Source organism: Heloderma suspectum, chromosome 4 (genome assembly GCF_057233095.1).
Source record: "Heloderma suspectum isolate Gila_16-S chromosome 4, 16-S_ref, whole genome shotgun sequence".
Taxonomy (NCBI): domain Eukaryota; kingdom Metazoa; phylum Chordata; class Lepidosauria; order Squamata; family Helodermatidae; genus Heloderma; species Heloderma suspectum.
The window spans coordinates 135,645,551-135,671,076 of NC_139461.1; the positions used below are offsets into that span (position 1 = coordinate 135,645,551).

General features: G+C 44.7%; 1 protein-coding gene across 1 annotated transcript in view; it reads left to right on the top strand.

Annotated features, from left to right (window-relative positions):
- The window catches only part of CTNND2 (catenin delta 2), an 861,592-nt gene that overhangs the window by 823,841 nt on the left and 12,225 nt on the right, over window positions 1-25,526 (top strand). Inside the window, exons 21-22 of the mRNA XM_084850586.1 lie at window positions 10,943-11,069; window positions 21,197-21,328. Of these exons, the coding sequence (XP_084706712.1) occupies window positions 10,943-11,069; window positions 21,197-21,328 (259 nt within the window). The remainder of the gene's footprint in view (window positions 1-10,942; window positions 11,070-21,196; window positions 21,329-25,526) is intronic.

Consider the following 25,526-nt stretch of genomic DNA (forward strand, 5'->3'; position numbering starts at 1 on the left):
CTTCATTATTGTTCAGTCGCCATCTCATCCTCTGCCGTCCCCGTCTCCTTTTGCCCTCAGTCTTTCCCAGCATCAGGGTCTTTTCCAGTGACTTTTCTCTTCGCATTAGGTGGCCAAACTATTTGAGCTTCAGCTTCAGTATCTGTCCTTCCAATGAGCAGTCAGGGTTGATTTCCTTTAGGATGGACTGATTTGACCTCCTTGCAGTCCAGGGGACTCGTAAGAGTCTTCTCCAGCACCACAGTTCGAAAGCATCAATTCTTTGGCGCTCAGCCTTCCTTATAGTCCAGCTCTCACAGCCATACATTGCTACTGGGGAAACCATAGCTTTGATTATATGAACCTTTGTCAGCAAGGTGACGTCTCTGCTTTTTACTATGCTGTCTAGGTTTGCCATAGCTTTCCTCCCAAGGAGCAAGCATCTTTTAATTTCATGGCTACAGTCACCATCTGCGGTGATCTTGGAGCCCAAGAAAATAAAATCTGTCGCTACTTCCATTTCTTCCCCTTCTATATGCCAGGAAGTGATGGGGCCAGATGCCATGATCTTAGTTTTTTTAATGTTGAGTTTCAAACCAGCTTTTGCACTCTCCACTTTCACCCTCAACAAGAGGCTCTTGAGATCCTCTTTGCTTTCTGCCATTAGGGTGGTATCGTCTGCGTATCTGAGGTTGTTGATAATTCTCCCGGCAATCTTAATTCCAACCTGTGATTCCTCCAACCTGGCGTTTCTCATTTAGGGATGGGGGAGAATTTCTCCCCGAAACTTCGGGGGGCCGAGTGCCAACGTATTCGGCCCCCCGAAGTAGTTTCGGGGAGAAATTCTCCGGACCCACCCCGCACCCCGCACCCCCCGGGATGGGACTTACCTTTCCCGAATGTCCCTCCCGGCGGCGGGTCCCGGCGGCGGGTCGGCAGGTCTTCGACAGGGGCAGAGGCGGCAGCTGGTCTTTCGACCAGCTGCCACCGCCGCCATTCCAATAAAAGTAAAAAAAAAAAACGCCCCCGTGATAGGCTACGTGACGATTAACGTAGCCTATCACGGCTAGATTTGCAAAGTCAGCCATGATAGGCTATGTAAATCGTCACATAGCCTATCACGGGTGACTTTGAAAAAAAAAACGCGTACGGCTAATGGCGGCCCCCATAGGGAGCCGCCATTTGCGTTTCTTATTTGGTCGCCGTAGTCTACGTAAAGATTTACGTAGACTACAGTGACCAAATAAGGAACGCGAATGGCGGCTCCCTATAGGGGCCGCCATTTGCGTACGCGCTTTTTTTTTTTAAAGTCACCCGTGATAGGCTACATGACGATTAACGTAGCCTATCACGGCTGACTTTGCAGATCTAGCCGTGATAGGCTACGTTAATCGTCACGTAGCCTATCACGGGGGCGTTTTGTTTTTTTTTACTTTTTATTTCGCGGCCGGGCGAGGCGCCTCCTCCCCGGCCTGAATTTCGGCCGGGCGAGGCGGGAAGCCTCCCCCCCCGGCCTGAATTTTGGCCGGGCGAGGAGGGAAGCCTCCCCCCCCCCAGCCTGAACTTTGGGGGGAGCAGCGAAGCGCCTCCCCCCCACCGCGAAGCAAGCTGCAAGACCAGGTAAGTGGCTTTCATACACCCCTACTCATGATGTACTCTGCATATAAGTTAAATAAGCAGGGCGACAATATGCAGCCTTGTCGTACTCCTTTCCCAATTTTGAACCAATCGGTTGTTCCATGTCCGGTTCTTACTGTTGCTTCTTAAGCCTCGTACAGGTTTCTCAGGAGACAGGTAAGGTGGTCTGGTACTCCCATCTCTTTCAGAATTTGCCACAGTTTGTTGTGATCCACACAATCAAAGGCTTTAGCATAGTCAATGAAGCAGAAATAGACGCTTTTCTGGAATTCTCTCACTTTCTCCATGATCCAGCGAATGTTGGCGACTTGATCTCTAGTTCCTCTGCCTCTTTGAAACCCAGCTTGTACTTCCAGTGGTTCTCGATTTGCATACCGCTGAAGCCTAGCTTGTAGGATTTTGAGCATCACCTTGCTGGCATGTGAAATGAGTGCAATTGTACGGTAGTTTGAACGCTCTTTGGCATTGCCCTTCTTTGGAATTGGAATGTAAACTGACCTTTTCCAGTCTTGTGGCCATTGTTGAGTGTTCCAAATGTGTTGGCATATTGAGTGCAGCACTTTAACAGCATCATCTTTTAGGATCTTAAATAGCTCAGCTGGAATACTGTCATCTTCGCTAGCTTTGTTGTTAGTAATGCTTCCTAAGGCCCACTTGACTTCACTGTCTAGGATGTCCGGCTCAAGTTCAGTGACCGCACTATCATGGCTATCAGGGACATTCAGATCTTTCCTGTATAGTTCTTCTGTGTATTCTTTCCACCTCTTCTTAATCTCATCTGCTTCTGTTAGATCCCTGCCTTCTTTGTCCTTTATCATGCCCGTCTTTGCACAAATCTATTCATCACCTCCACTGTATATTCATCAGGGATATGATTTAGGTCATACCTGAATGGTTTAGTGGTTTTCCCTACGTTCTTCAATTTAAGCCGAAATTTTGCAAGAAGCAGCTCATCATCTGAGCCACAGTCAGCTCCAGGTCTTGTTTTTACTGACTGTATAGAGCTTCTCCATCTTTGGCTGCAAAGGACATAATCAATCTGATTTCGATATTGACCATCTGGTGATGTCCATGTGTAGAGTCGCCTCTTGTGCTGTTGGAAAAGAGTGTAATAAAAAACCTGAATGGGGTGAACCTCAGTGCTTATTCTAATACCTCCTAAATATGCCAAAGAAATAAAACCAGACAGGTGAAAAAGGGGCCTGTGGAATTAAATGGTTTCCTTCAGATGTCCTCTTGTCTTCCCCTATTGCCAGTGGAACATATTCATTAAAAGTGGTTGGATCATAGTCTTCGATACTGTGATCATGCTGGGGGCCAGATAACTGTCGATGCATATGCGGTGGTGCTAAAAGTCACTGGGAGAACAAGAATCCCAAATCAGTGATCCCCACCAGCAAGCTCTGTTTTACCCACCATGTCTCATAATTTAGCTAAAACACTCTTAGGGGTAGAGTAGAAATGGAAAAACAAGGTGAGTGAACACTCCAGATTCCTGCCTTGAAGCCTGTTTGCCTTAGTAAGGGATCTGATTCAAAGACAGATGTCAGTCTAGGGTGCCTAAAGAAGGGAACACTCCTACCAGTAGACTCTTTATTTGGCCTCTGTGGTCAGTTAAGATGATAAATGAAGCAGTGCTCAAATTATAGTGGGACCCATCCCCCTTATCTTTTGCATCATGCCCCACCACCCGCCACCTTAGGTGCTGTTTTTGGAAGACTTGGGGCATGATTTGGCTAAATTTGGAGGGAGTTGGGACTTGTATATTTCATTAATGCCCCCCTACTTCTTCTGAGTACTGAAGTTTGTTTGTTTGTTTGTGATACTTGTATACCACTGAATATAATAACATCCCTCAGCAGTTCACAATAAATATAAGATTGTGACAGACTATTAGTGTTGAATTTTAATATTATTGAAACTGGGACTCCTCGTTTTGTCATCCTAATTTTTTTTAAATGTAGTTGCCCTTATACAGTAGCCATAAAGACCTTAAGGGCACAATCCTACCCAGATGGGCGGCTGTCTCCAAACTCAGGGGCAGCCGCCTCTCCAAAGCAGGACAGGAGAAGCATGGAGGGGATCATTCCCTCCACGCTCCTCCTGTTCTGCATTTTTGGCTAGACATTGTGGCTGTCTAGCCACGGGAGGACGGAACAGGGAAGGAGGCTGCTGTATGACACATAGGATGTGCCATACAGGCATTTCCACCCCCCGTCCCTGGAATGCCCCCAGCCATGCCCCTTTTCGGCCGCTCCTCACTCCTCTTGCAAGAATGGAGGACAGGGCTGTTCTGCGCTGCCTCCGAGGCAGCGCAGAAGTGGGGTGAGGTTGGTTCTCTGGGTGGGAACCGACCTCGGAATGCAGGCTCTGAGGTTGGTTCCCGGAAAAAACATATCCTATGGTCTAGTCACGGTCTAGCGGCCATAGGATTGCTCCCTAAATAGAGTGCCCTAGATTAATATTAAGTGTGGTGTATATTTGATGGATTAAAATTAAGTTTGCTTTTGAAAAGCCATGTAGAATCTTCAGTATGGATAAAAGAGAAAAACAGAGGTGCTTCAAAGACTTTGGAGTCTTGCTTCTAGTTCTGCTGCCCATGGAATGTTCTGTAATGATTCATATCTAGGCTAATACATCAGTAATTGTGTAGCTAAAAATAATATGAATATGTTTTAACATTACCTTTTGTTGAAGGGCACAGCTTCTAGGTCATCTAGTTGCTGAGGGGGAATGTGTGGATTTAAACAAGTAAGGATTAATTGGCCTTTACTAGTTATTCTTGCTGCTCTTTATTGGCTATCAGTTTTTTCCCCCTGAAATTCCTTATCTGACCCTCAACTGCCTGGGAATACACAGATTAGATTGTATGGATGTCCAAAGCCTTCAGGAGATTAGATTGCATTATAAAGAAAATGTTATTTTGCGTGTATGGCTAATGTAGTCACCATACATCACCTCACTTGACATACAGAGTGAAGGGAAAACATACAGATGTTTCAGTTATTCTATACAATAAAGGTGTCTATTTCAGTTTACTAATGTTACGTATTTGTGAATATTTTGCAAGAAAGCAATTTCTATTCCAAAAAAGAAAATCCACATGGAAGAAAGGCAATTAAGGGCAGAATCCTACCAAAATTATGCAGTTGTTAGCGTCATTGGGTTCATTGGGAGAGATTTAAGTAAGTGTTAACTCTCCCATTGAAATCAGTGGATCCAACACATAGGTTGAGGCAAGCCTCCTTAACATATTCGCATTAAGATTTCAATCTTTCTGTTTGGTTAGTCACTCTACACACACACACACACACACACACACACACGTGTGTACACACACATATACTACATTGGGGTCAGGAGCTGTAGCATTGCCAGTTGGCCTGCAGTGATTTTAAAAATTGGGAAAAACGTCAGTGAAAAAGAAAATGTGAGAGATCAGCCTACTGATGAAGAGCAAGACTAGTCTGTGTATTACATGGTTCATTCATAACAATGAACTTGGGTCACCAAAGTTTCTTCTTCATGGTCTCTGTGCATTCACACATATGGACTCCGCGCCTGCACAGAGGCTCTACTTGAAAAACTTCCATAGCTAAGGAACATGGGTTTTGGCAGGAACCCTCCCCCAGCGTCCCACTGTGCATGTCCTAGCAGGTTCCCACCAATCTCCTCAGTTCCTTTTCAACCGCCGTTATGGTTCCCTCTCTGGGAACATCGTCTGTCTTGTAAGGACTTTAGTGCTGAGGTTTATCTCCATTCTTCACCTTTTCTCTTTCTCTTTTTTTTCTCATTTTTATTTGTCTAAAAAAAATTAGATTAGATTAGAATACTTGGTTTCCTTCATCTCTTGAAATATGGCACTGAAGACCCCTTCAGAAAGTGTGTCTGCTGTAGCAGTAAATTGCTACCGTCTGATGGTCACTCTTTATGCCTTCTTTGTCTTGAGGAGGCTTATGCTGCCGAGACTTGCCACCATTGGAGCAAAAAGCTGTTCAAGCAGTGGACAAGTCCAAAGCTTATTCAGAAGCCTCAGGACCTAAGAAAACACCGAGATCTGAATTAGCCTCTCCCTCCCAGTTCTCTTCAGAGGTGCAGAGAGCAGACCCACCTACTCCTGTCCATTCACTGGTAGTTTCGGTGATTAAGAAAATCTCCAAAATGGCTAAGCTGGTGGCAGAGGCGATGCCTAAGAAAAAGAGGGGGAAAGAGGTTAAAAAGACTCCTCCAAGATCACCGGAGCGGGTGACCCCTCCTCCCGCACCTCTTCTAAACTCACCAGTTCTGAAATTGCCTTCGGTACCGACTGCCACAATAACGATGGATCCTCCATCTGTGGTTTCAGAAAGGGAGATCAGAGATCTTTCCCCCGTTTGGCATTGACCCAGCCTCAGCCCTCGGATCTGACACTCTCAATCCCCAGGATCACAATACTGCAATGGAGGAGTATACGCTTCTTGGTACAGAAGAACACCACCTTCAACAGTTCAGGGAGATCATGCCTCTCGGTTCCATTCACCTCTTCGCTGTTATGAGAAGAATATCGTAGCAGGCATGACTCCTCTCAGCAAGAATGGGACTGATACTTGGGCTCATTTATGCCTCCTCCAAGGACGTATCACTGTGATGCCCAGTCACTCAGAAGAGATTATGATCTGCACTGCAATCTTGTGAGATATTTGGGAGCAGCCTCAATACAGATCGCGCCCATCAGCTTCGATTTCATGTCCTTTAGATACTGATGTGTTTAGCAGCCACCTCCAGTACCTCTGCATTCAACCTCATTGCAGCTAGCTAAAGACAACAGGGAGTGCGCTCCTCCAAGTCGCACCTTGCCAGCCCCACCTGTCCAGGAGTAGTGTGAGCAAGTAAAGGCTAAAGCAGACCAAGTTATCTAATGACTCAGTTGAGGATTATCAACCTGATTCTTATTACTCCTCCATCCCTCCATCTATTTCATCTCCAGATGATGTGGTGGGTACCTGGGATAGAGCTTCTTCTTCAGAGGATTTGGGCCATTTTTCAGAACAAGTCTTATGAATGGTACAGTCTTTGGGAGTGGAGGTACAACAGCCGATGGAGAAAGTCCAGGATCCAGTCTTTGATGCGGTGTATTCTGAGTCCTCAGTACTGGTATCAATCCCGTTTTTGTCAACTCTCCTTCAAACAATGAAGTAAACTTGGTCTGCACGATCTTTGATGGCTCGCATGTCTAAGAGATTGGAGTTGATGTATAAAGTACAACACCATGTTCCTTTTCTCACACCCACATCCCAATTTGATAATAGTCGAATCAGCTCAGGGCCAGTCTCAGTGATCTCATGCATCTCTGGTGGACAAAGAAGGATATAGGCTCGACCTATATCCTTCTTTGGGTTGAAAATTTTCTCATGGGTTGAAAATTTTATTCATCTGATGTCCTGTTATCAATTATTTCTGTGGGAGAAGATGGATTCCCTATGCACTTACCTGCCAGACAATCAGAGAGAATTGGCCAGAGTGTTCCAATCCAAAGCAGTTCGACTTTCATGCCAACAAATCAATACTGCGCATCATCAGCTGGATTGCAGCACGAAATCAATGGTGGGCACAGTTGCACTGAGGCGTCATGCATGGCTCCAGTCCACAGGATTAAGCCCTGAAGCGCATTCTAAGATTGAAGACTTACCTTTAAGTGGAGAAGGTCTGTTTCATTCTAAGACAGATGACCAAATGGATTCTGTACAGAAGGCTAGAACAATGGCAGAAAAGATGGGACTCGGACAGCCTCAACAACAACAATCATACAGACCTCATCATTGCTTTGGACAACAACCTTCATATTATCGGAAGCAAGCAGTGGACCGTACCTCTCGATACCATCCGCAACAGCATCAGCAAAGGAAGCACTATTCTGTTGTTACTTTCGCAACAACCGTTCCAAGCCTGACAACTCCTCTAAGTGGCACCTTTCACTCTGCCCCCATCCCAGTCGGTCTTCATCTCCCCATCCTGCAATTTCACGATCGTCTTTCTTCCTCCCTACTTGGTGTGCAGTAACTTTGGATCAATGGGTGTTCGCTATTGTTCGTCGCAGATACAAGATCGAATTCAGCAACCTTCCCTCAGGGGGAACCATACGAGTGACTCCACTATCAGTAGCATTACATCTAGGAATGGAATCCCTCCTTCAGAAAGGAGCCACCCAACATGTTTCCCTCAAGCAGAAGAACAAGAGGTTTTTTTCCCCATTACTTCACTGTTCCAAAAAGGGATGGCGGACTGCGTCCCATTTTGGTTCTACAGAAATTGTGTAGAACAAGTTTATCATACCCAAGAAATTCAGGATGACTATGCTTTCAACAATTCGCCCCCTCCTTCGGAAAGGTGTCTGGTTGGCAGTGTTGGATCTCAAGGATGCTTATTTCCACATAGCAGTCGAAGAGTCATTCTGGAGGCTCCTTTGCTTTGCTGTAGGCCTGGATATGTTTCACCGAGAGTATTCATGAAATGCATAGGAGTAATTTGCATGTATCTCCAACTCAAAGGCATCGAAGCTTACCTACATTTAGATGACTGCCTCCTGCCTGACACTTCCAAAGAAGCCATGGATCGTACTATCATTGGTTCGGAATCTTCTTGATGCCTTGGGGCTTTGCATCAATGAGGAAAAATTGAGCCTTCTCCCTTCTCAAACTGTAAAATTCATAGGGGCGTTCTTGGGTGCTACGACAGGCCGTGCTTATCTCCCTCAAGACTGTGTAGTCCAATTGGTACAAATGGCAAGCACTCTGTACCGAGGCAGATATGCTTCAGCTTACAACATCCAATGCCTGTTGGGGCATATGGCGGTGACAGTGTCTGTTGTGGAATGGGCATGATTGAGAATGTGGCCCCTGCAAAATTGGTTTATCTGGGTTTTCCACAACAAGACCGATGCTCGTCAAACCTGCTTTACGATCCCAGACCACATTGCCCAGTCTCTCCGCTGGTGGATGGATTCCAGCAATCTCAATCAAGGCATCCTTTTTCTACAACCCTTGCCTTCCCACATCCTCACCACCGATGCCTCCCAAACTGGGTGGGGAGCTCATTGTGGGCCTCTGCAAATCCAAGGGCAATGGTCACCAGTGGAGTGGCAGGCTCACATAATTTTTTTGAAGCTCTTTGTGGTGTGGAAGGCTCTACAGGCTTTTGCAACTTACCTCAAGGGCATACATGTTCAAATCCTATCAGACAACACTTCCACTCTTTGGCACCTGAACAAGCAAGGTGGCACTCATTCATCCAAGCTGGCGCAGCTCACCCTCAAAATTTAGGATTGGATTGTTCTCAGGGGCATACGCATCACAGCAATCCACATCTCAGGGACAGACAGCTTTTGGGTGGACACACTCAGTTGTGCGTTCCAAATATCTCATGAATGGGAACTGTCTCCAGTCATCCTACACAGACTCTTTCAACAGTGGAGGCACCCGTCATTGGACTTATTTGCAAATCCCTCGAATGCAGTGTGCAAAACCTTCTGTTCGAAAGCAGGAGTGGGCCACCAGTCTTTGTGAGATGCTTTTCTCCTTCGCTGGAGCAGCGCCTTCTATCTCTTTCCCCTGTTTCCTCTGCTACCGAGAATGATAGCAAAGATCAAGGAGGAGAGGACCAATTGCATATTGATCACTTTGTGGTGGCCAAGACAACCGTGGTTCACAATTCTGTCAGGAATGGCTAAGGACAATTTTGTGTGTCTCCCACTCATGAGGAGCCTGACCTTTTGGGACCGAGGGAGGATCCAGCACCCAGATGTACATACATTGAAGCTGACGGTGTAAAAGATTCATCCACAGGACTGAGAAGGTCGGTCCCTTCTCCTGTTCAGCGAGTATTGGACGCTGCTAGAAGACCTGCTACTTGTTGCTATTACAATAATAAATGGGCAACGTTCGGGAAGTTTGCAGAATCTAACAGTTTCTCCCCTTTTTCTTGTTCAGTTCCAAATGTTTTGTCATTCTTTCACCATTTGTTTCAGAAGGGTCTTAAATACTCATCCATTAGAGTCTGTGCAGCTGTAGTATCCATGATGAGAGGACAGATACAAGGATCTTCGGTGTTTACACATCCACTCACCAAACAGTTCTTGCATGGATTAAGAAATTTGGTTTCCCCCGTTAGAAAGATTGTACTGGAATGGGATCTTTCTTTGGTGCTACGGACTTTGATGTCGAAGCCGTTTGAGCCAATGGCTACTACTGACATAAGTTTACTCTCTTGGAGAGTGGCTTTCTTGGTAGCAATCACTCAGCTAGGAGGGCATGTGAGTTACGCGCTTTCCGTCTCGACATGCCTTTCACTGTGTTTCATAAGGACAAGGTTGTTCTTCGACCAGACATCTCCTTCCTACCCAAAGTGGTGTTGGATTTTCATATTAACCAGCCTGTGATCCTTCCAGCTTTTTTCTTGTCCCCTTCCTCAGACTTGGAAAGACGTTTGCATAACCTCGATGTTCGCAGAGCTCTGGTCTTCAACAAGGCCAGAATGGAATCTTTTTGTAAGTCACAGAGACTATTTGTCTGCTATGGCAGACCTAATAAAGGCTTACTTGTGTCGTCTCAAAGGCTAGTTCCTTGGATAATTCAGATTATAAAACTGGCTTACCAGTTTGCTGGTCAAGACATTTTGCCTCGAACCTGAGCGAATTTGGTAAGAGCCATGTCAACATTTACAGCATTTGGTAGAGGGGTGCCTTTGCAAGATCTATGTAAGGCTGCTACGTGGACTACACCATCTATTTTGTGAAGCATTACAATTTGGATGTGCGCGCAAGGTCGGATTGCACATTTGGAAGAGCTGTGCTGTTGGCAGTATTATGATGACACACCTACCCCCAGTAAATTGGTTTGTTAATTGCCCATATGTGTGATGCACAGAGACCATGAAGAAGAAAGGCAGGTTGCTTACCTGTAACTGTAGTTCTTCAAGTGGTCATCTGTGCATTCATACAACCCACCCACCATACCCTCTTCAGTGTCACTATCTTTTTGGTATTGATACCGAAGGTTTCCCTCAGATCTGAGACTGTGTATGCAGTCTCAAGGAACTGAGGAGATCGGCAGGAACCCACTAAGACAAGCACGGTGGGATGGTGGGGGAGGGTTCCCGCCAAAAACAGATTCCTCAGCTATGGAAGTTTCCTGTATAGAGGCTCCATGCAGGTGCAGAGCCCATATGTGTGAATGCACAGATGACCAGTCAAAGAACTAGTTACAAGTAAGAAACCTGCCCATATTCTTACATGTTGTACAACTTTATCTTGTCCACCCATTTTTCTTCTTTGTATGCTGTCCCCATGCAGGATGGATGGTCACAGTATCACTTTGTAGCCTCATCTTCAACAATAGAGAGGGATCGGCAAAGGCCGTACTCTTCATCACGCACGCCTTCCATCTCTCCAGTGCGCATGTCTCCCAACAATCGCTCAGGTAAGACCAAGCTTATATAGTTGAATAAGCAAAGAAGTAATCCATCCGTGTCATATGAGCAACTGAAGTGCTGTCAGAAGCATTATTAACCATAATGAGGTATAGGAAAGATATTTTCAGTGTTTATCTGTTTACTGTTTTATAGATTCATTCTATACTGACAGCAAAACATTTAGGATAAACCACAAAATAGACAGCTGTTATTTTTGGGATTGGTATTAAGAGTGTTGCTTTTTTTAATATAGCTGATAGATCATTGGCCTTAAACCTTGGTAACCTACATTCACATCTCTATTTAGCCATGTATTTGATTCCATATTTGAAAAATGTTAATAACCTATCTTATACTGATGATGTGTGAAGCAATTTGCATTGAAAAAGTGCTATCTACATTACCAATAATCATTACAATGTTCCTTTTTATCTGAGTATGAATGGTGGGTGCTGCGGCTTGCCCTATGACCAGTCTAGCATTGCTGAAGCCAGTAGGCATGCTGGCTTTCTGGAGAGGACCCTTCACTCTGGGCCGTCTCCAGGGGAGAGGAATTGGACATGCCCACTTCAGGGTCTTGAAATTATTCCCATGACCTGGAGCAAGATCTCCTCTGTGAGTGAAGGCCTGCTTGTGAATAAAGTTCTCCTTGAAAGGAGGATCTAACTGCAAGCAAAGCAAGGAAACCAGGTATTGGGTGTGGCTGGAGAAGTACGTATAAAAAGGAAGAAGGAGGAAGACAAGGACAACAAAGGCAGAAAAGAGGAAACACCAGCCATCATCTTCTTTTTGGAGCTGCTCCAGAAAGACGGCCCTGCACCACTGGCCACCCATTGGTGCTCGTTGCCTGTAGGACAGGCAGTCAGCAAGTGCCTTAGAATAAAGCGGTCAGAAGGGGCCAGACACATTTGTAAAAGGCTGTATACCAGCGAAGTAATTAGGTATATCAAATGTATATGTATATTGCACGCTTACGAGCCGGATGGTCAATAAGTAGTAGACAGATATGGGGGCCAATCACGCTGCACCCATCACATGACCTTTCCTAGGTACTTTACAACCCAATCCTATACAAGTTACTCTAAACTAAGTCCAACTGAGTTCAGTGGGTCTTACTCCCAAGTTAGTGAGCATAGGATTGCTGCCTTAGTGTTATCTTCTGTATTATTTAAAGGTAAATTAAAGTACATTTGTTTTTTATTTAGGATATTACTTTACACTATAAGCCAGTTGAAGTTTGTTTATCTGTGCCCTTTACTATGAAGTGAGAGGTGCGTCTCTCTAAAGCAGTTAACACCCTGAAATTTTGCTATGATAAAATCACACTTCTAAATTTTAAACAGAGCAGTTTGTTGCTTGCATAGTTGTGGCTGCTAGTGAACTTCATTGCAGCCTCTACAGGAAGAACCATGTACTGGGGAGAACCTCAGTACATAATTATCTGTGGAAAGCATTAACAGTAAGGATTGGTCAGAAAACTACCCTGAGTACTTTGATACTCAATTCATGAAGGCCTCTTCTATCCTGTGCACTCCTTCATCCATCCAGGAGCATAGAGTTTCTCCCGTTCAGAGCACAGAGTGACCTTCTTCAGGTATTTAGATCTTGGAATTTGTTCATTGTCCTGGTAATGTTGTAAGAGGGTTTCAGGAACTCACTTGAACTGTGCTTGAATTTCTGGATTAGAGACCCATGAGTAGCAATAAACTATAAGGTTGCTTCATTTAAATGGTCTTGCATCCATCCCATTCCCATCAACTACCATTTAATGGTGTTCATAACAGTCCTATCTTGCTATATTCAGCATATCAGAGCATACCATACTATGTACAATGTATCTTCAGAATTTTCTCCATGTATTTGTTCCACTGAAAACATACTCATCTAGAATTGCTTAAACAATGACTGGGGAATTATGAAGCCTTTTTGAATGGTCTATCCTGGTCAGGCAGGCTGGAAGTCTACTCTCAGATCTTTCCACTATGAATTGGATCAATGGACAATTCGCAGGAGTCTCAAGGTGGATAAGTGCATAGCTTTGTGTGGTATTTGGTTCTTGTGGGGCTCACCTGGTGGACAGAACACAGGAAATGCAGGCTTTTGCCTCCCCCTTTAGCAGTATAGAGGAGGGGAATGTAGCCTGAAGACACCGCAGTTGCTCCATAGAGGAGCAACTCAGTGAGGCCTCTTCTGTCTTGTTCTCTTCCCCATATCTCCCCTCTCTCAGAACACAGTGTAGCTTAATAAGACTCTTCCTCGGTGCCTCTTTCCTTTCAAGTGGAGCTATGCTTATAAATACATTCTTGATATATTAACATGCATGGCAATGTCCCCTCAGCTGTTGTACCTAGTTTTGCCATAGGCTTCCTGTGTGCAAGCACTGGCACGTTTTATAGCCGACCCTACTCCATCCATCTCTCTTGTGTGTTGAACCATCCAACCTTGTTTTTAAAAAAGGTAGAAGTTGAAACAAATCGTGTTTATACAATACACAGAGGTAAAGTGCTTTCCAGCTCTAATTTACAAAAAAGCAACATGCTGGCAACGCTGAACAGGTTACTGCTATTTGTAAGTGTTGTTTGGTTCTGAGACAGCCTGCACACCCCATAGATACTCATTTTCATTGTTACAGCAGGAGGTCTTTTGCTCAATAATAACTCACTTCCAGCTACAATTAAATAGACTGCAGTGCTGACAACTTTGCCATGAATTTATTCACAGTCACAAAGGCCTTTATCACTAGAGACATTACCAAGGCCACCATAATAATACAGCAGCTCTTCCTTGTTAGTAGAATCAGTGGAGGAAAAATTCTGCCAGCATCCTTTAATAAAGACTTAACCTTGAGAGTCCTTACTTTACTGGCAGATTATCTGCCATATTTTGGTCAAATTTGATCCCACATAAAAAATGTTTCTCATTGGGATGCACATCTGTGACAGCAGTTCCCAATTCCAGGCAGTTTTATTTGTCTTTTAAGAATTTCTCTCAGGTCTCCTGGCAGACATAGAGAGAGAGATGACTATTTTTAAGGAAACCTATTACTCATAACTGTTGAAAGGGAGAGCAATTTTGCCATAACCCATGCCAATTTTTTTTTTAATCCTCATTGTGCCATAGCTCTAGTAAAGTTTTTTTAAACATAAATTAATATTTAAAGGGGAATTTCTATTTGTGTTCTTTTCTCTTTGAAGAGTTTGTATTTTTGAAAATAAAGAAAAACTGGTTACTTTGGTTCTCACATAGAAATAAAAATATACCGATAGTATTTGCATCTCAGAGCCCTTCCCCTTGCCAAAGAATGCCACGTTTTAAATTCTCTCAGCATGGCTGAGGGAGGAGAAGAAATCTGAGACCCACCAAATTGTACCTCCCCATTTGATTTGAGAAAGTCATGAATCCAGGATGTATGGCGAGCTCCTCTTGCCCCAAGCCTAGAGAGAGGTCAGTGAAGATATGCTGACTGTGGTAAAGATGTCAGATACTTGAAGCTAGAGATCTTGTCAGAAATGACAGCTACCTGACTCCTGACTAATTAATTCCCATGCCTTAACTTTCAAACTACACTCTGTTGCAAAGGGCCTAAAGGGACAGGCCATCTCAAGAGGTGCTTTTCTTTCTTTCCCTTCTTTTGACATTGGAAGAGACTGTAGTTTGAGAAAATCATAATGGCTGTCTTCACCAGGAAGAAAAACAAATAAACCCAAGTGTGCTAAATTAGAGAAACAGGAAAGTTGCATGATCACTTGGGTAGCCTAATGTGGGAATAAGGTATTGCAGCTGGTTTGCTACTTCAGGCTGCAACAGCCTTCCGGTTTTTTGACAATTTCTTCTCTTTATATCCCTTGAGATAGTTAACTAGTTGCCAGTCACTATCTTTTAAAACCCTTAAATGGCCTAGCACTGTGATACCAAGAGGACCACCTACCCCCATATGAATGTTCCCGCTCCCCAAGATCAAGTAGCAAGGCCTTGCTGCGTGACCCTTTATCTTCCGAGGAGCTTGGTTAGTGGGGACGCAGAAGGAAGGCATTTTTGCTGCGGCACACAGAATGTGTAATTCCGTGCCCTTGGAGGTTCAGTTGTGTCTTACCACCACTCCTTTAAAAGTGTTCCATCAACTGCACATGCACTTTCCCAGCCAGCTTTTTATTTATGTGCTGCATGAGCGCTTTATTTTCTTGACCCTTTCTACTGTTTAATTTTCAAATGCTGCATTTATATTTTGTATGCATTTCTTGCATTTCTTGTTGAATATTACTGTTGTTTTAGTTGATTTACTATTGTAAGCTGCCTTGAGCACCTCTATTTTTGAGGTGGAAAGGTGTGGGCATGAGTACTCCAATAAACAAACTTTCAATGTGGCTAATACCACTGCTACCATGTTCTATATTTTAGCTGCGTTTATTTTGTTAAATAATGACACAATTCTACGCTGAAGATCCACTGGCTGAAACCCCATAGGATTCGGCAGATACACCAGTGGAGTCATTCCACTTGCAAATATACACTGGTGGAATGGGTGATACAGTGTGGAGCCGTGGACAACACACAGGGGAGAAGAGTATCCTGTACCCCTTCAATCTACAGCCATGCCCCCATGAATGGTGCAAGTTTACACCAGCCCAGAGGTGGCACAAAGAATTTCCATCCGTTGACTTCAAATGGGAAGAGGAGGAGGAAATACAGCTATTGACAACCACCTCGCCCACATCAGAGCATAGGATATGATGTAACCCAGTGCCCACTCACAGCATCCCACCACCACTACGTATATACCACGCAGGGTGACCACAACTGATGTTGTGCGTGGCGTGGGGCTATCTCTGGCCCCACATCGTGCAGACCTAGAGCTTACATGGGGGAGCTTTGGTGATGGGTAACAAGGAGAAAGGGCACTTTGCACTCAAAGGGAGCATTTTGATGAAACTGTCTGTCTCCTGGGGACTTGAGCACATTGTTAACATTTCTCTGCCAAGAATTCTAACAGGTACCTCACCTTGGACTCCAGACCCAAATACAAAACTCTATTCCGCTCCAGCAACTAGGGGGTGCCAGGACAGAGCACCCCACATAGGTAAGCAAGGGTAGGGGGAAACCAATGCTACAAAGGGTGACTGCTGTGACTGTTAATCCATGTCTCCCCCTGCACACTGCCATATATAAATACTGTGCCTTGCCTAAACTGTATTGCTGTAACACTGTCCCACCTGCCCACCCCCAAGAGCAAGAAACAGCCTCTCACACACAGAGGAAGCACTCATCCCCACATCCAGGAAAGTGATCTGTTGGCAAAAAACAGGCACTCCATTGCAGCCATTTCAGTGGAGGGAGAGGGCCTTCTCTGTGGTGGCCCCCACTATGTGGAACTCCCTCCCTAGGGAACTCCGCCATGCCCCCTCTTTAATGAGCTTCCACTGCGCATTAAAAACGTGGTTGTGCAGGCAGGCATTTGGGGTGGGTTAGGGTATTTTTAGAAATATGGTGTTTTTGCTGTAGAATTATATTGTTTTAAACTGTTCTATTATGTACTTTGTACATCGCCCAGAGTGGCTGGGTGACCGGTCAGATGGGCGATTAATAAATTTAATTAATAAATAAATTTCAACTGCTGGCCGTTCACATGGGCTTTTGCTTTGCAGGATCGCAGTCTGAATGGATGCAGCAGAACAAGTTGTCGCCATGCCCAGAGGAACCCCCAAGGAGGAAAGGGGTACATATCTTCACAGTCATTGCAGTCTTCCCCACCTCTCATGGGTGGGGGGAAGCTGAGGCAGGATCACTGGCAGCCCCACTCCCTCTTGTCTCCCTCCCCAGCTAACACTGACTGTGCCTCCAGGTTCAGGGCCTGCGTGCTCCGGCTGCTGCCTATTGCTCATTGTTCTTTGTCTTCCTTTACTCTCCACAGGCTGCTCCCTCACAAGTACAAGATCCATCCCACACCCTGTTCCATGCAGGCCAGGAGAGAGACTCACTTCATGACCAGCAATAGTGACCAGGATGCTCCTGGTTGCTCCTCCATGAGGTTGAGGGTTATGACCCCTGTACCCTTGCATGCTCCATGACAGACTGTTATGCAACAGGTGAGGATATCCCCACCATGGAACTGGTGCCATGAGACTCTGCACCTGCTACTCTGCTGTCTGGCAAGCCGCTGTCCAGGGCACAGGAGCCCTGCCTTGTCAGGTGACAGGTTGGCAACCCCACACGTGTCTTTCCTTTTCAGGATCCACTCCATCCTGGATGCTGATCAATAAAGACTTTGACATTGCCATATGTGTTGTTTCTTTGTTGCTAGTGACTGAAAGATAGGGATCCCTTTCTCCCACCCTGGCATGATCTGGCTTCAGCCCGTCTCTGGATGTGGCCGAGTGGGGCAGGCGAGGCGGGGCAGGGCAGGGGCTTGGTGGGCCCTGGGCCAACAGCCTCTCCTCTCTCTGCTGATTCCGGTGCCCCAGACTTTAAAGGGGCTGTCCTCTCAGGGTGCACCAGTGCGATGGATGGTTCAAAGCAGACAGCTGGGGGTCAGGGATGTGCAGGGAGAGGGGCATTCAGGCCCGTGGGGGTGCGACCTGGCAGAGCTGCCCAAACGAGCAAAAGGGCGTGGGGGGAGATGTTGACAGCTCACACAGGTTGCCAAGGAAGGGCAAAAGGGGCTGGAGGGCCCAAGCAAGAGCTGAGCTCCTCCCGACTGGCTCAGGTGTGCCTGAGTGTGCCCTTCACCTTTTGTAGGGTGAGGCTGTGCCCTGGATTCAAACCAGAGACTTCCAGCATGTAAAACGTGAGCTGTGCAAACTGACCGGGGCTTCTCCTGCAGCTGCTGTGCTCCTGCCAACTATGACTGGGTTTGGGGGGCGGGGAGGGTGAAGGGAAGAGACAAATGTGTGCAGTGCCAGTCTGCTGCTTCCACGGAGTGATCACAGAGCTGCTCTGTGGGCTGGCAGCATGGGCTTGAGTCCCAGGAGGGCGTTCTTTTTTGTCTCTTACATTTGTTTTCAAGACATGCAAAAGGTGAGTAGGGGCCTTTGCCCCCTTTCCCCCTGGTGGGGCTTGAACTCCTCTCTTGCTTTCCAGCCTTGTGCCCGATGGAGCGAATAAATCCCTGGAGGCTGTTGCTGCTCTCAGCGTGAGTCTGTGGCTGCCCTTGATGCCTGGCTTGGCCCCTCCCTTTGGTGCCTCCCTTCCTGGGAGGGTCTGGAATGCTTGTCCCAGGAAGGCTGTGTGTGCTTTGTGCAGGACTCCTGCTCAAGAAATTGTGGGGGTGCTGCGTTGTGTGGGCTCCCCTTCCTTTGTCTGTTGTGCTCTAAAACAGTGCTTGTGCAGCGCATAAGGGGATTCAGCCCCCGACTTCGAGGGATTTGCCCCTGGGGCTGATGGCATGGGGGCACTGTGACTTTGTGTGTTGTGATGCAAGGGGCGTGTTGAGAGTGTGTTCCCAGCGTGGTGAGTTCATTGGCTGAACTGTGAGTGGCATGTGGGTGTTAGTGGCGGTACAGTCCTTGATTCATAGGCACTGGTGGAGTTTCCAGGAACGCTGTGGGCATGTTTGTTGTTTTTTCAACTATTTTTGAATTTTCTGCCTGGTTCCCCCCTCCCCCCCCCCAAGCTGGTATGCATTCGATACACCAGCCATTCCACTGGCGTAGCAGCGCATATCTGCAGTCCACACATAATTGGTATATAGGACTACTCTGTAAATGTCTGTTTTGTAAATCTTATTGGTAAGGACCATTGCAGTATTACATCATAGGTTGTGGAGAAATTTGAGAATGTGATAGACTGGGACACACTGAATTTTTCCTTAAAATGTATTTTAAAAACCCTCTGGTAGACTGCTGCTACTATGGATGTCCATCAGGCCTCCAGATAACACCTTATGCAAGTCCTCTTATGAAAAGAACCACAGTAGTGTCTGAGGTGCAAACCTGTGTGACATGAATAGGCAATGACTGAAACCTGGCCAAAGGCATGCAGTGATAAAGCAAAATTGAATTTATGTAAGGAAATGAAAAATAGCTTGACACTTAAAAGGAAGAAAATGGCCTTCATGACTCGGATAAAGCCACCTGCTGCAGAATCCATGGCTTGGATTCATAGAAATCTGAACTCGATTGAGTCTGTTGCGGATTTCTCCAACATCCCTACTGTTACAATCAAACAGAGTGAGTGAGAGTGAGAAGGAAGTTATATAGATTTAGAAGAGATGGAGCAAGGCATATTAAGTTGACCAGACTTTAGAAATTCAGCAGATTTTTACCACAGAAGGGCAGTAGCATGAATCAATAATCTCTTAAGTCCAAAAGGTCAAATTGGCAGTCCACAGCCTGGATGCCAACTTTATCTGGCCCCAGATTACCAAATTTTAGTGAAGATCCCGTAATAATGTTGCTAATAGTTTCACTTGAAAGGAAACAATGAGTTTCCATGTGAATTTCATATACATTTTGTTGTTGTTATTGTTGTTATTATTTGTGTAAGTTCTGGAAAACAAAGAACCACAGGCAATCTGCCTCTTGAGGAGATGTTTGAGGAAGCACATTCATTCATCATGCAGACGCTTGCACACACACACACAGACCCCTAACTTGCTGATCCATCCAAGCACATGTACTTCATACCCATGAAGCCCTTATTGCTAGCTGATGGCTAAATTTAGCCATTAGTGAACAGGTTGGTTTGTTCTGGTCATTAAGGGCTAGTTTCTGTGGAACAGAATGGCTCCCAAAATAGTTGGGAGTCACTGAAGGGCAGTGAGATACACAGGTGAAGAAACAGAGTAAGGAACTCACAGCTTCAAGACAGAAACCTTAAGAATCCAGGTCTCACTTCCTCCAATATTTGTGATGTTGTGTTTGTCTAAGAATTAACTACTGTCAAGTGGAGCAGATGCTAGTTTTAATAATTAATCAAACTAATTTCACCTTTTTTTAGCAAAAAAATGTACATGCTACTGGGAATCTTAACTAAAAGACAAAACTGTGTGTACATGAGGAAATGGGTGCAGCCAGTCGATCCTGGGTTCGTTGCATTTCATTATCTGCTTTTACAAATTTGGGCCTTTGAGGAAATTATATTAATGGAGTACCAACATGGTCACAAGTCATGGGCTGTGCATCATCCAACCACATTTTATACAACAGGTCAGAGATAAGTTACATGCATAGCATGTCACACTAACAAATCGTACAGAGCTCATCTATGAGAGCACCTTTGGAACCTTCCCTGGAAGATCAGCGCTCGCCTCATTGCCCTGTGGCCTCTTCTCTCTTCCAGCTTCATCCTAAGCGCCTGACCAGGGCAAAAGTCACAGTAGTCTGTCTGCCGTTCTTGATGCCCTTGACGTTCTGCAACGTCAAGTAGGATTTTGCAGGAACAGAGGTGACACTGCTCCTCAAGATGCTTTAGCTCGCATTGCTCTGATAATTAAGGAGGGTTAGCAGGGCAGCTGAATGCTAAGATGACTTAGGAGATCTTAACATTTTAATTCCAAGGTCCACGAGCAACATGAGTTAAAGTGCTTTATTTTTGCTCAGACACAACAGGTTTTTGAATGACATCTGGTTTCTGCAGATTGGCTGAGCAGTTTCAGTCTCTATGAAAATTGATTATATTTCTTGCTTATGTATATGACGTTCTTGCCAACTAGTCGAAGTAACAGCATTCCTTAGAATTCCTGTGGCCAGCATATTTCCACCTGAGGCCAGTTTTGTGCATACTAATGCAGGGGTGGGCAGAAGTAGACTGGGATCTACTGATGGATCTTTGGGTGATAGAATTAGATCAGCAAGGATTCCTGACACCCAGTGTCAATGGCACTGACAAAATGACTCTCCCCACCCCCCATGGCACCCCCAAAAGATTATACTGCTGAAATGAAGAAAGCCGGGTGGTGGTGGTGATCTGGGCTGGATGTTTGTGTGGAATGACTGTGAGCTCGGTTCTGTTACTCAGAACAAATTCCTGGGCTCAGAATTCTTTTGTTCTAATTGTATGACTTTTGCACCTCGCTCTGGTTGGTGGGTCTTAGAGTTCTAGTAAAAAAAAAAAAAAAAAGATCCTGCAAGCCTGAAGTCTGCCCACCCCTGTACTAATGTGAAAGAGAGGTTAAACATCTGCATTTGTTTTTGCTTGCTAGCAAGTGCCCCAGCCTCACCTCGGGAAATGATCAGTTTAAAAGAAAGAAAAACAGACTACGAGTCAACTGGAACAAATGCTACTTACCATGGAAATAAAGGAGAGCACACTTCCAGGAAAGACACAATGACTGGTGAGTCAGCTATTGCATATCATGCATAAAAAACAATTTGAACAAACTTTACGTGCTGGAATTTGCTTAGCATGTATATAGGTTTTAAATATTTGTAAGAGATCTTAAAGCTTTCCTCTCAAATATAGGTGTGTGTTTGTATTGCTTATCATTATGATGCCATTTGAGCTCCATCTGACATTGCCACAGAAAGTCCTTATAGTTTCAATTTTATAAGTGGCCATAAATTCAGTCTGTTTATTTTGTATGTGTCATAGATTTAAACAGGTCTATATTGGAGCTGCAAGCTATAAAGTATTGCTGGGATAGATAGGAAATTATTATTTCCATTCCTGCAGCATAATGTTAATTCAGCGATGAAGCTTCATATGGGACTGAAGTTTGAATTCTAATCTTGGTATCCTTCCTCCACTGGAAAAAGAGGTTTTATCTGGTTTAATAACATCATTTTTTTTTCCAAACAGAAGGATGTAAACATGACTTGCACTGCCCATTTTGGTTTTACAGTACAGTCTTGAATGAGCATATGCAATGATTTCTAGCTGTTTCTATGGCTTGTCAGGAATTAGAATAACTGTGCATTATTCAGTACTGTGACCACTCATACTTTGTTTCTATCCTTTTCTGTTATCACAACTCTGCCTTATCCTTATGGAGTATAATTTCTCTGTCCTCTCTTTTGACACACCTAATTAAATGTTCCTACAAAGCCTTTCAGAACCAGCTTAATTATTCAGCAATGTTTGCTGCTGAATATTTCAGGCTAGAACGTTTGTATAGCTTTCTGAAAAGTGACACTACTCTATAGGGGCCAAGCTACACTGTGCTGGGCAGGAGAAAAGGGAGACATCCATGCATCAGGGTGGTCCTTCCCTGGAGGAATTGTCTCCCTGGAGGAACATCCCACATTCTCCACTCTGCCACTGTTGCTAGAGGGGCAGGGCAGTGGAGGAGTGGATTTGGGAGAGCTGTCTCTCTCCCTCCCCCAAATTTGCTTTTAGTGTTTAAAGGGGGAGAGATTGTAGGCTTGGCCTCTCATTCTGGTTATGTGCTTGTATCCATCAAAGATTTGGGCTTAGATGAGAAGAAATGAGAGAGGGCACCTATCCTGTTGTCGGCTCATTCTCTGTGTGTGCATCCTTTTGCCAAAATGGCATATTCCATGTACAAGAGGAAGGTACCAGTAGGCTCAGGGAACTCAAAGGTTGGCAAAGTACAAAAACATATTTTTAAAAAACCCTGAAGAGAGGGACCCAAAAGTGTTCAGTGAAGATGGAATGCTGACTGACTGATCAGGGCGGGGGGATGGAGAACCAGGGGAGGGGGAAATAGGATGGAGTATCTGGTGTGTGGGTTCCCCTTATGACCTGGACTCCCTGAGCAATTCCTTAAGGATCTCTTGCCTCCTTAAAAGTCCCACCTTCCTTCTTTTACCTTCCCCTTTCCAATAACATGGGGTTTAGGCTGTAGACATGGAGTGACTGACACTCTAGGCACAGGGTTTAACTACAACAGTTTACTGGTAAATTAAAGCAAGCAAATCACAGCTAAAGGTATGTATAGAATAGAGCTGAGTGATACAAAAGGTTTTAAGAGAAAAAAGTTGCAAAACGCAAGTTCCTTTACCCTAGCTACATTTAGACTTCTCCAGGCTGCTGCTTCTTGCTCTGGTCTTTCTGACTCTGCTCTTACTGCTCTCTCACTCTCTTTATATACCCTCCTCCCTCAAAACCAAAAGTACTGTTTCAAACTTGAATAAATGAAACTTAACTGGGGAAATGAAAATGAAACTTAACCGGGGAAATGAAACTACTCCCCCACTCAGGGATACCCCCTCCCAACAAAAAACTCCAGGCCTCTAGGCTTGACCTTTTTCTTTTCCCTGCCTCTGTAGGCCTTAAACCTTCACAACTGGAAAAGGGCAAGTCTGGCTAGCTGAAATCCTGAACAGGAGCACTCCACACTGCAATGTTGTGTTGCAGGTCCCACTTATGAATCCCTGAAGGGGGGCTTCTTAAGAGGTTTGGGGGCTTTGGGCATCCTAACTGGCCCTGTAATTTGGGAGAATCATAGAATCATAGAATAGTAGGGTTGGAAGGGGCCTATAAGACCATTGAGTCCAACCCTCTGCTTAATGCAGGATTCTAAAGTCAAAGCATCCCTGACAGATGGCTGTCCAGCTTCATCTTGAATGCCTCCAGTGTGGGAGAGCCCACCACCTCCCTAGGTAGTTGGTTCCGTTGTCGTATTGCTCTAACAGTCAGGAGGATTTAAACCCATGCATTTGTGAGTGTCTAAAGTCAGCAGTCAACAATCTGCATTGGCCTTGCTTGGTGCCATTCTTCCCCCTAAGATTCTACCCATCTGTCAGACTTGCACTATTACCATGCTGAAGTCCCTGACTATTAGTCACCAAACTATTTCCAGTGGTGGCTACTTAATCAAATGGTGGTCTGCTGTTCACCAAGCACTGTGGTTGCTCACCATCCATTCCCCACTACAGGCACTATTTTCTCTTTGTAACATGTTGTACGTACATGTAACCTAAGGAGAAAACAATAGAGAGACAGAAATACATTGCACAGGTTCATTAGATTTCCTGGTTGTGCACAGATCCAGTTTTAACTTGAAGCTATTCACTTTTCAATTTAGTAAAAAACCCCAAAACACTGTTAATGTATGCCCTCTTCCCGCCACCCTTTCTTCCCAAATGTGTTTGCTAAGGAGCCAATAAAAATGGGATGTGGGGATCAAAAACAGAATAAAACAAAAAGGCTAGGTGAGGGAGTAACTGTGGGAATGGCAATACTTTGTTTAAGAAAGGGATGAGAATTTCTCTGCCACCTGGGTATGGACACACATGGAAGCAGGTACATGGAAGGAGTATAATGGGAGGTTTTCTAAAGAGGGCAGCTGTGGGAGGAGTTTCTGGTGAACAATTAGCAAAGCATAAGTATGGGGAGGGAGAAGAAGGATGAGCCATGGAGGAAACAGGTGGGACAGGGTATTTACAAATATTAACAAAAGTAATAATAGGTGTTTATAACATTATGCTTGATAGCTTTTTCTTGCAGAGATTCTGTATGGTACCAAGAATCACTCTCAAGAGCTGTCATTCTAAGCTTCTTGTTCAAAAGCAATGATGCTACATTTAGGATCTAACACAATTTGCTACAGATTACCAAACCCTTCAGATTTTCATCAGGTTTCAGCTCGTGGAGCCAAAAGATGAAACAAAATATAAAACACCAACAAACTAGATCATAAAGCAACTGTGGAGTACATGAACCCTTTCTTCCTCATGAAGTCTGATTCATCAAGAACTAGAAAAATTTGTGAAGAACCAGGAAAAAAGACAAGTTCTACATTTTGACACGGTATTGTATTTTGGTGTTGTTTTTCAGTGTCTGACAGTAAGAAAAGATCATTTCACACATTACACAGCCAACTCCAGCTCCTTGACAAGTGTATCTGTAATAACGCAAGTTTTTGTCATGTTCACACTTTACATTTTGGGGCCACATGTAAAACAACTTAAGTATGCACCTTAAACTTAAATGTGTGAAGCAGATCTTACATTGGGCTCTGCTGCCATTTGTGCTTTTTTGTCACTCAGTCACTTTCTCCGAAATTCATCCTTGGGCTGTGGAGGACAGTATATGCTTAGCTGCTGTATATACAGCCATAGGGACATCCTTGCTTGTCAGAATCTAATTTGGCAGCACAGAAGGCCCCACAGATATATCGCTGTTTTGTAATAGTTGCAGTACAAGCACGTTTATTAAGCAATTTCTGGCAAAGGCGGCTAAAACACCATCTTTTCCTATTTTTTAAACAGTTGGGTTTTTTTAAGTAAATGTTTCTCTCTCACTCTCTTCTCACCCCACTTGTTCTTTATTTGGCCTGAGGTTCTCTCTCTGCCTCCTCCACACTTACTGTGTTTTAGCTGGGTACAAATGTTGCTACAGAAGCATTAGCCTCAATGTTGCCTTGTTGCTATTCAGCTCTCTATGAATGATGAGCTTAGACAACCAAACCAAAAATAATGTAATCTACAGTAGTTTGTATTGTCTGATTGAGAACAGAGATCACAAGTCTTATTTGCTTTTTCAGGTTACCTCAACTTTGCTCAGGGAAAGTTATTACTGCATCAAATAAAGCCACATCTGAAGAGAAGGGGAAAATAAATGAAAGAACA